At 38.4% G+C, this 11,287-nt stretch overlaps 1 protein-coding gene across 1 annotated transcript in view; it reads left to right on the top strand.

The window, feature by feature from the left end:
* Window positions 1–3,038: 3,038 nt before the first annotated feature.
* vstm2a (V-set and transmembrane domain containing 2A) overlaps window positions 3,039–11,287 on the top strand; it is a 97,503-nt gene continuing 89,254 nt past the window's right edge. The window contains exons 1-2 of the mRNA XM_015401097.1: window positions 3,039–3,452; window positions 4,294–4,460. Of these exons, the coding sequence (XP_015256583.1) occupies window positions 3,377–3,452; window positions 4,294–4,460 (243 nt within the window). The 5' untranslated portion in view covers window positions 3,039–3,376. The remainder of the gene's footprint in view (window positions 3,453–4,293; window positions 4,461–11,287) is intronic.

Genomic DNA, 11,287 nt, shown 5'->3' on the forward strand with positions numbered 1-11,287 from the left:
AAGCTTCGTTCCTGAGACAGTGTACAGCCATGCACCAAGTCTATATAAGGCAAATAGCCTGCTTCAACACCTTAAAAACTGGAGCATAGACAGAGCTCTAAGACAACCACTGCCTTGCTAATTAAACTGAAGGCAAAGGCGCTTACCTGGTCAAGCCTGTCTTCAGATGTCAACCCAACTTATCATCTGTGAGACATACAAAGATAGAAGGTAGAGAACAACATTTCTACAACATCGTTTCTGATCCTCCTCAGGCCAAGACTCTGCTGTAAAACTACACCTTATGGACAAAGGACATTCTTTTGAGGACAAGGATGTTCACATTTTGGATAAAGAAAATAGGTGGTTTAAGAGGGACGCGAAGGATGCCATCTATGTTAAGAAAGAAAAACCAGCCGTAAACAGAGGGGGTGGAGTCAGATTTCAGCTTTCACAAATCTACAATACAGTGATAGAGTTCCCACTCATCATTGCAACCCCACACCCTTTTACAGGGTAATAGAAGACCTCACCTATTCAGCCGGCCCAGCGTTTCCCTTTCGGAGACATAGACAGGTATGGGGCATTGCAGGCTAACAAAAGAAGCCAAACAAAGGGGTGGAGCCATTCTTCCAATTTAATCTGCATATTGTCTGAGTCAAAACAAGACTTTGTTGGGCTACTGTATAAAACCTCTTACTCAACGCTTTTCCTTACATATTGAATTGAAAATGCTTTCGGGATGGGAAGCGAAACGTCTTCAAACTTGGAAACAAAGTCCAGTGGATTGTTTTTTACCCTTTTTTGGAATGACTACGACCTGGATGACTGAGAATCTTCACCAGCTGTAGTCTCTGACCACCATCCTCTACCCAGGGAGTGGAAGAGAATACCAGCAGCATTTTTAAAGCTGAAGCTGAGTTAAGGTTATAATGGAGAATAATGATGGCTTATGTTGACACCAGTTCACTCATTAATGGTAGTGTGCTGAATTGTTTTGAGGGGGCAGCATATTTACACTGTTATACAAGCTGTATGTTTGTTTAAATCATCATATCTCCATTGTTGTCCCTTGAAAAGAAATAATAAAGAGAGATGTTGGTAAGATACTCTGACTCTTTGAAGTGTTGCTATAATCAGTAGATTCATTATTTTTTACATCACACATACAGTTGTGGTGACATTGTTACTGAAAATGTTGATAAAACATTCTCAAGGGGCAATTAAAGGGGCAAGAGCAGAGATAAAAAGATAGAAACAGCAGATCCGCTGTTTGTTGTAGTTCTGATAGTACTAGAACGCCCTGCTTTTTTTCCTTGGTTTAACAGAACATGATTTGGGTCATGTTTTCCTACATAAATGTTCTCAAACCACACTGATTCACCCACTGGAACCGAAAAGACAGAGTTTAAGCAACAGTGCTTTCCCGAATGCTGAGCTTCACCAGCCAGTGGAGATTCTAATTCCCCTGGGGAGTTTAATTTCAGAATTTAGGATGACATCTGATACCATTTGACTTTGATTTAGTTTGTTGTTTTTTAATTCAATACAAGTAATCAGAATTAACGGTCAAATGGTTTAAAACTGTGACATTTTAACCAGCCATTCTTCCCATTTATATTGGATTCAGCTAGACGGAAATTAAATTGCAATCTGACTGAGAGTTGTTTTTGCCAATTGACAATGACATCAACGTGCCTATCAACTAGACTTGATTGTATATTTTAATCAAGTTAATATAAGGGCTGTTAATACTTAATCACATTTGTATTTAAAACTATATGTTGACAAAACACACAACATTTTAATTTTAAAAACCCTTTTTGCTTCAAAGTTATTGAATAAATAAAAAAAACATGAGCAGGGCAACAGACATATTGTTTTTAATTAAATTTTTGGGAATACTCAACCATCAGTTTGGTTGAGACTTATAATCATTTAAGTTCTTTTAGGAAAGCATGATATTTTAGTTATGACAGAGTTGTATTATTACAAGAATGAAGTCATCATACTACAACCTGTTACAGAAAGAAAGCTTCAGGCTCTGACCAGCAGATGACGGCCAACCAGCTCCACCAATCAGCAACCTGAGTCCACTTTGACATCCTGCCCATGTTGATGCTGCTGCTAAAATATTTCCTTATTTGTCAAACTGATGCCAAAGTCTAACTTCACATGATGCTCAGCATCGACATGATGCACGACATTCATAATAGTAGGGGAGAAAGTGCTTTTTCTAAGAGTTGTCAAAAGGTACAACTTTATTCTTTGTGACTTTGTGACTTTTTAAATTTGTGACTTTATTCTAGTTACTTTATGACTTTATTCTTGTAATATTATCACTTTATTCTCATAATGTAACGACTTTATTCTCGTAATTTTGCAACTTTATTCTCCTAATTTTATGACTTTATTCTCATAATGTTGATTTTATTCTCGTTAATTTAAGACTTTATTCTGGTAATGTTATAACTATATTCTCGCAATTTTATGACTTTATTCTCTTAATGTTACGGTTTATTCTTGTAATTTTGCGACTTTATTCTCGTAATTTTATGACTTTATTCTCGTAATGTTGATTTTATTCTCGTAATGTTATGACTTTATTCCTGAAATAGAAAAAAGCAATCTCTAGCCTGGGCTTAATACTCCGTTGTATTTATGCGCCTATAGAAGTATGAACAATATTAATGACCAAACATTCACCTAAGCATATGTTTTTGTTGGCAGTAATCTCACCCCATATTTCACTGGAAGTTGGCTTTTATAGATTTGCTCTCCTCATATTTTTAAATTAAAATCTAAAATTATGAGTTTTCTGCACAAGCAAAAGGCATCTTTTGACATTTTCTTAATCATCCATCAGCCTTTGCGTGTAAATTGGTCTAAAGAGGGAGGAATAATCAGGGAACAACAGTTGGAGAAATTTCAAAATAAAATCCCCCCCTGTCTGTATATCTGTCTGCTCCTTAATTCCCTCCTCGGTGAGTCCAAACGGTCAGTGTGTGGGAACGGGGCCGGATGCGGAGCAGATTCTCTGAGGTGGGGTGTGTGTGTGTGTGTGTGTGTGTGTGTGGATGTGATCCTCTCAGACTGACGTCTCTCCGGTAGCGCAGAAGAAGAAGAAGACCGCAGCCGGGTTCCTCCACACACTGAGCGCAGCCAGGCACAAGGCAGCCGCCGGCCGCAGACCGAGGACGCAGGAAGCCAAAGTTAAAGCGGGGAGGAAGCAGGAGTTTCTCAACATGTTCAACCTGCGGAAAGCTGCGTTCAGACACGCTCAGCCAGCGACTGTTTGATTCCTCTGGAGTGCTGCTGCTGTGCTTTTCTTTTTTTCCTCCCTCTCTCTTTATTAAACCTCTGATGTGAAGAACCGAACCTCTTTCCAGCTGAAACGATGTGGACCTCTCATGATACTGTTGGATTTGTTTTCCTTGCGGGATTCTGTGTTCAGTTGGGATTCTCCCTTGAAGGTAAGGCGCAGATCGTGTCGGGCTTTTTTTTTTTTCCTTTTCTCTTTTCTGGGCTGCCCTGTATTAAAAGTGCGCAGCGCAAAAGGAGGCTGCGGTGGAAGCGGCTCGTATTAAGTGGATCCTAATGCGCAAAGGAAGGAGGGGAAGAGAAATAAGGAAGGTTGCGTCTTAAAAAAATAACAAACAAACAAAAAAAAAAGCATAAGCAACTGGTGCTTCTTCTTTTTTTTTATATAAGTCTCTCATTTCTTTCTCGTTCAGGAGAATCGGACCCTTTTCATACTGTTTTCAGTGAAACAGGGTGCTTTGTAAGGAAAAAATAACTTAATGTAAAGGAAAAGAAAATTAAAAAGCATCCAGAAGCTGCCCTGCTGGCTCGCTGCGCCGCTGAGTGTGGCTGCGTGGAGCTGTCCGCGGTGCTGAAAGCTCCCCCTCCCTCTGGTCTGCATCATCCTGCTGAGATTCCCCACTTTGAAAACAGCTTAAAGAAGCGCAATCTGCGCTGTCCGAAACAAAACAAAAACATGTTCATACATGAAGACTTTGAAAATGAAATGAATGTAAAATGAGGTGTTTTAATGGGACTTATTTCATTTCATTTATATAAAAGATAAAGAGAAAAGCCTGCTGGAGCCACCAAGGCTGTGCATAATTAAACCAGGCTGTCTCATTCCTGTTAAAGTCTGGTATCTGTGAGCGGAAAGAGGTGGGAATCTACCTCCGTTTGGCTCAGGAGCTCACTTATTAACACCCCCTCACCACCAGCACCACCCCTTCCCATCATAACGCCTTCCTCCTCCTCCTTCTCATTCCCTTCCCTTTTTTTCCCCCCGGTTCACAGGTCGCTTTACGGACCTGCCCTCCAACATGACCGTTAAAGAGGGCCAGAACATAGAAATGGCGTGCGCCTTCCAGAGCAGAACTACATCCGTGTATTTGGAGATCCAGTGGTGGTTCGTGAAAGCTCCGGAGCCCACGGACAGCGAGGAGGCCCTTGACGCTGAAGAGGTACAAAGCAGCCTCTGTTTCTGTCTGAACACACATAAACACTTCTTCCTCCTACGGAGAGCGGTGCCTGCTGGGTTAGAAGCACCCCACTCAGAAAAATAGGGGGGTTCATCCAAAGCGATCGGTGCGTTTTTACGCACAAACAACCCAAAGTCATTGATGTGTTCAGCTCTCACTCCTAAACCTGTCCCTCGTTTCTTGGTTTTATGGCTTCATAGAGGTTTGAATGTTCAGATGTGCAGATTGCCTCAGATTGCTCTGATGTGGAATCTGAGGCAAAACATTATGACCAAATAAATAAAGATGTTGTCCTTAAAGTTGATGTTTACAAGCCAAGCAGAAGACTAAATCCCATCATCACCTAAACCAACAGCTGTGGTGTTAATGTGCTGCTATCTGTTGGGTGGACGGTCCAGGTTAAAGGACGGACCTGTGGCTGGCATGGAGGAAGGAGTTGAGGTGATGCTGAAGGTTTCAGCGTAGCTGGAGCTCTGTCATGGCTCTATCACCTCATCGCAATGTGGTCTGGAGACGTTTGAGGTGCAGGAAATGCGTTTTTGGCGTTAAAGAACTGATTCAGATTTAGAGGGCATGTTGAAGGTGGTCACAATGATATGCATCCTCCACCTGCATACCTATAAAACAGAATGGATTTGCCTCTGGTTACTTTGCTTTGTTTGTCCCAGTTGCTGTTGTCTCACCAGCTGCTTTCTGATCATTTTAACACGAATTCAACCAATTTAATGAAACGACCGGAGCATATTTTATTTGAATTCTTTACATAATAATCAGGATATTTAAAGTGAAAATAATAACTTTTACTCTATTAATAATTATTGTTGTATTTGTTGTTATGTGCTGCTGTTCTGGTTTACTAACTAAAATTAAGACATGCATGTATGAATCTTTATGATCATATTTCTTTATTTTCTTGGGTTTTCTCCTAAATCCTTTGATTTGTTTTTATTTATCCCTGATTATTTGAGATTGGGATTTCAAACTGTTGCCTGAAACAGACAACCTGTTGCCATTAACTCAGAAATAAGGTCAGTGATGCAACAAGCTGAACATCTTGTTCTAGAGATGCACCGATTAGTCAGACAAGAAATCAGAATCGGACAATTGGCTCAAATGGCTCTTGGTAAAGACATGTAAAGTAATTCTATTCACTTTTAAATACATTTTGTAGTTCATAATTTATTGCATGGTACATTAAAATATGTCATGTAATATACTTCCATTTAACTCAAGGAACACATCATAGATAGATCTTTTTAAAGGCTGATGTTTGTACCGATTATTAATAAATTAACCAATCCCTGATATTTACTGCCAAATTTTTGGGGACTATTTCTGAAGCCAACAATATGTTAACAAAAACTCAAAAACTACCATGAGAAAATCAAGGCAGTAACGTAATAGAAAACAACCAGAGCAGTGCATGTCCGCCATGTGATCTCAATGCGTACAGTAGCGGCTGAATCCATGATTGGATCAGAATTCACGCACGCATTGGTTGAAGCTGATACGCGAAGAAAAAACACTTTTATTGGCCAAAATATGGGCTGGCTCATGTTTGGGTCTATCTGTGTCGACCTCAGTCCAGCTTTCATTTCCAACCCTTTTTTATAACCTTTCTTTTTTTATATATTAATATTTTTTTAATGATTCACATGTATTCTCTATTTATTTTATGTTACATGTTTGCCACTGCAATAAAAATTTTCTTTTTTTATTATTCATGCGCAGCACTTTGGATTGCCTTGCCTGTGAAATATGCTATAAACCTGGCCTGCCTCTGATCCTAATGATAACCAGCCTGCTACTGCCCGCAACACGGCGTCTCTTGACCCCCTAAGGGGTCCCGACCCCCACTTTGAGAACCCCTCTAAACCTTGACAGAAAACAATGAATGACCGTCCAAAAAAACACTTTCAAACTTCATTTTTTTCCCATTAAAACCAAATTTAGTCATAAATCCCCTCATTACCTTTTTCAAAACAGTCATAAAAATGGCCACAAAATGAGGAGCCCCATCAAGGGAACAAAACAGGAGCATTAATTAAAGCCAAAAATGAAAAAAAAGAGCTTGTTCTGCATGTTAATTACATAATAAATGAAGTCAATGAGCCTTAGTGTTGATGAATGGATAAAAGTGGCTGAACTGATACGACCGAAGCATATTCTTATACGCCGCCTCATTAAACAGCACTACTGGAAATGTGAAGCCTTTTTTTCCTCCCCTCCCCTTGGCCTATGCATTGTTGCTGGTTCTGACAGCTCCCCTTTGCCCCCCCGATTACCAATAGGCTGAGAGCGAGGCTCCGTGTTTACTGCATTCACATGGATGGAAATGACTTGCTTACTTATTGTGGCAGGAAGGAGGCATGTCAGGATTCGCAGGAGCTGCTGTATTGTCAAGACAAACATCAAAACAGAGCTGCTCTTTTTTGTATGTGTGCGAAATAGAGAGAGAGGAGATGTAAGGAGGGCCGGATCTCCATTAATTATTGTCCTATTGTGGCCCCGGCCCTCTGAGGGGCATCAGCCCAGCTTTGATCTGAGCATGATCCCATGTGACTCTTGGATGTTGGGCTGAAGTGGCCTATTCAGGCACAGATCACGTTGTTTGGCATATTTCTTATCGCGGGGAAGGCTGTTTGAAATGAAAGCGGCTGTGTGTGTGTTTGTCCTGCTGCGCTGCAGTGTGAACGGACACTCCGTGATGACAGAAGCTGTTTGAAAAACCAGCGGTCCTCCTGGTAGTATGGGAGGAGGGAATGAGCGGGATACGTTAGAATGCAAATGTTTATGCAAATAAAGGCCGCATGCATAAAATAAAGTTGGGAGTTCTTTGAGTCTTTGAAAGGGTGACATGAAAAGACTCCGACAGGAGCTTTTTTTTTGCTGGGAATAAAGGCAGAGGTCAGGTGGATCAGTGGGAGGGTATGTGCTGTTTTCAGCTCGACGTAACCACTGAAGCTCAACCTTATTCAGACTTCTGTCTAAAGCACAAAATCGTAGCAATCTAGCAGCACACAAAGGTCAGAGTTTTTTTTTTTACAAATCAGTCCAAAATAGCACATTTAAAGGAAGAGATGCAGGTCTTTAAAAAAACATGAAACATACGATACTCTATATGTGCTGCTGATTTTTCAGGCCAATATTACTTTCTCCTCATATTCAGAATTCAATCTTCTGAAATTACTTTAAATATTAAATTATTACATACTGTTCAATAAATGATAAGTGTTTTAAATTAAGAGTAATTTTCATTTGAATGTGCTTTATTGGAGGCATCCATGTTAGTCAAAGAACACTACTGCCACCTACTGGTTTGTGACGTCACGGTGCGGTATCGGCTGTTGATCAAGTCCCAGTGCTGTATCTGGTGTTTGTCACAACGCGCTATTATCCAAGTCATCTTGAAAACATTCTTCTTCCAAATGTTGGCTACATATTACGTGTTTTTTCTCTGGCCAGAAGTTCGATGGCAAATCCTCCCTCTTCAAGTTGGAAAATCCAACGACGAAGCTGAAGTTCTCTGGAAATCTTCAATAATTGTTGTTGATTGCAGATGTGTCTAGTAGTTCCCATTGATTTAGCTTGTAAAGCGGGGAGAATGGCGCTAGGCTTACCACACCGTGACGTCACTGCTGGAAGATGGCAGGAGGGAGGGATTACTATATTTGGACAAAAATGGCCGCTCTTAATATTGTTATTTTTTTACTGATTAACGCTAAATTCATTAAATCACAGCGAACATATTAGTTTTAGGTATAAATAATAATCCATTGATTATTCCTTGCTGACCGGACTTTTCCTTTAAATAATAAAGTGACCCAATGATAGTGAATGTTACACAAGTCTCAACTAAAAAAACAATAAAATCATTGAGTAGCATACCACACATGAATGATAGAAAATAGAGGGCCAATGCATGGGTGTTATGGCAGACACTGATACAACAACAATTAACAACGCTAATATCGGTAAAAAAAAATCAACCGGTGGATGTTTTGGTCTATCCTAATTCTTCTGCTCAGTCTAGGGCTGCACTGATTGATCATTTTGATATTTGATTAATCTAGAGATTATTTTAACAATGAATTGAATACTTTAGAATATACTTAAGGTAACAATAAATAAAAATAAATGATAAATATATGAATCTATATTTCACCTAGGTTCAAAAACAGTTTTTCAACTGCCTGTTGTTTTTCTGGATGCATTGTTCACTAATTAGCTCTATATCCATCGGGATAGGAAGCTTTTTATTTGATCTTAAAACAAAAGAAATACGATTTTTTTTTTTCTCCAAATTTGGCATTCATACCGACTGTTCTGGAATAGAGCAAATTCAAATAAACTGGATAGAACTTCAAGGATTTGGATTATTGGATCCAAACATGCTTGTTCTGAACCACTGTAATATGAACAAATGTATATCTGCCACTATAAAAAACAAACAAAATGGCAGCCCAACTGCAGTGGTTTATTATTAAAACCATATTTCATTTTCTGCATGGAATTATAACAAAAGGTTTGTGAATGAATGATTCCTGTAGATTTGAGTTGCTCTGTTCTTACCCAGGTCAGGGTTAAAGTGTTTATATGGTTACTATTTAGAAACATTAAGCATGTATGTTTAATACTAAAATGAATTACAGTAAAACGAATGATTAGGATCATTAATAAACTCAGTAACAGTCAGTTATCCAACAGTTTTACTTAAAATGCATTAAAAAAGGTTGAAATGAACTGAACATAATTAAACAACAGAGGTGGAGCTACAGTAGGGGATGTCCAGGAGTGGCCAGGACCCCCCACCAGGTGATTTTTTTGTTTGGATGTTGAACAAACAGTTAATTTGGTAACAGCGATGAATTATTCACATACATTTTCTGACATTAACAATCTCAAATGCAAAATTGATGCTCTTTGAGAAATAGTTTTTATGTATTGATTTATGTATTATTTTATGACTTCTGAATTCCAGAATTTCAAAATAAAATAAGAGGAAAGCCTGAACAGTTTTTCTAATATTTATTACCTAGTTTATATTTTAGGGAATATTAAAAGTCTTAAAGGTCTATGATCAGCACACCAAATGCCACTAATAACATGTTTATACATGCAAATAAAAGGAAATGCATTCAAAGCATTATAGATAGCACACTGTGTCATAAGGTATCAACCAGGTGTGGATAATCCAGGTCCAGAAAGTAAAAACCCTGCCTTGTTTTCCTGCATCCTGTTTATAGAACCGGGTGATCAGTCTGTGCTGTAGAGCTTGGAATGCAAATGCTTGGAACTGATCTCTGTACAGTTTTTTGTTTTACCATCTTTGGAAGCCATTTTCTATGATGTAACAAGATGATACTAAGACCATGTCTTAGTAACATGATGCTTCTGTCTTTAAATAAACCACAACCAAATGCTTTTTCTCTTTTATGCAAATTGTAAAATTAAAAATTGTTCTGAGCTTATCCAGGAGGAGCTGATCTAGAAAGTCAATGAGTCGATACAATCAGCTGGTTTTCCTTGATAGAAACTTTAACCAATCTGAGTTATCCCCCCTATGAAGTGCCTTGTGATGACGTGTCGTGAATGAGCGCTAAATGAATAAACTAAATTGAACTGAACTGGTGTAAAATTCTTCCCATGTGTCAACATTATCAGCTAACAGCTGCAACAGCCAGATCATACTGTTAGCTTAGCATGAACAGAAACACTAAAATAAAAAGAAACATTTTAACAGAAAACTCGGATACATGTCCACCTGTGTTTTGTCTTAATATTGACCAGAATCCCTTGAAAGTACTCCAGCTTCAGAGGAAGTAACAATGATTAATCCTTACTCCACATCATCATGTTTCTAAAATCAGACATGATGACCAATGGCTGAGCAATAAAACATGTTTTTGTTAATAGGGGTTGGCATCAGTATCTTTCTTTCAAAGATTTAAAGTTAGACTATTTTTGTCCTTTTGTCGACTTACGTCTATGTTAGACATGAGTCCATTTGAACCAATATGAAAGGAAACCACTTTAAATTCTGATGGAGCCTTTATATTCTACCTCTACACTTTTCATCCTGGTGTCCATGAAGCCATTGTTTACCTGCTATACTTTGGTGTGAAGAACCATTATAGCTGTTATTGTGTCTCAAGTGAAACTGTTAGATAACAGACTGTGGTAGGAACCGCTACAATAAAAGACAACATGAAAAGCAGTCATCTAAACCTTTTCTGTTGGAGAAGCTTCTGTTTGCACAGAACAGCCATATCAAGCAGATTTGATAGAAATCATCACTGGTGTTATTTACCGGAATCCAGCCTGAGCCCACATTGAAGGTAATTATTCTTTTTTTTTTTTTTTTTAAACTGTTTATTTTGACTTACAAATAAAATAAAAGAAAAAAATCCAGTGTTTACATTTTCTTCTCCAAGACATTTTTAACGGAACTGAAATTAAAAATAAAATCAATTCTTACATTTAATTTTCAAAGGATGTCCCTGCAACAAAGTGACCAAAACTCATTTTTTTTAAATTCCAAATTTTATTAAAAATAAAAATGTAGCAATGGAAAGAATTTTTAAGTCAAAGCTGCATTATTTCTCTAATAAATTAAATTACTGATAGATCATCCAAACTATATTTAATTCTTATTTACTCATGTGTAACAGAACTAAGGAGAAAGTCAAAGGGAAATGGATTTTTTTTTTTTTTAACCCCAGTCGGCCTCAGCAGATGGCCGCTCACACTGAGCCTGGTTCTGCTGGAGGTTTCTTCCTGTTCAAAGGGAGTTTTTCCTCTCCACTGTC

Source organism: Cyprinodon variegatus, unplaced genomic scaffold (assembly GCF_000732505.1).
Source record: "Cyprinodon variegatus isolate N-32 unplaced genomic scaffold, C_variegatus-1.0 Scaffold1183, whole genome shotgun sequence".
Classification (NCBI taxonomy): domain Eukaryota; kingdom Metazoa; phylum Chordata; class Actinopteri; order Cyprinodontiformes; family Cyprinodontidae; genus Cyprinodon; species Cyprinodon variegatus.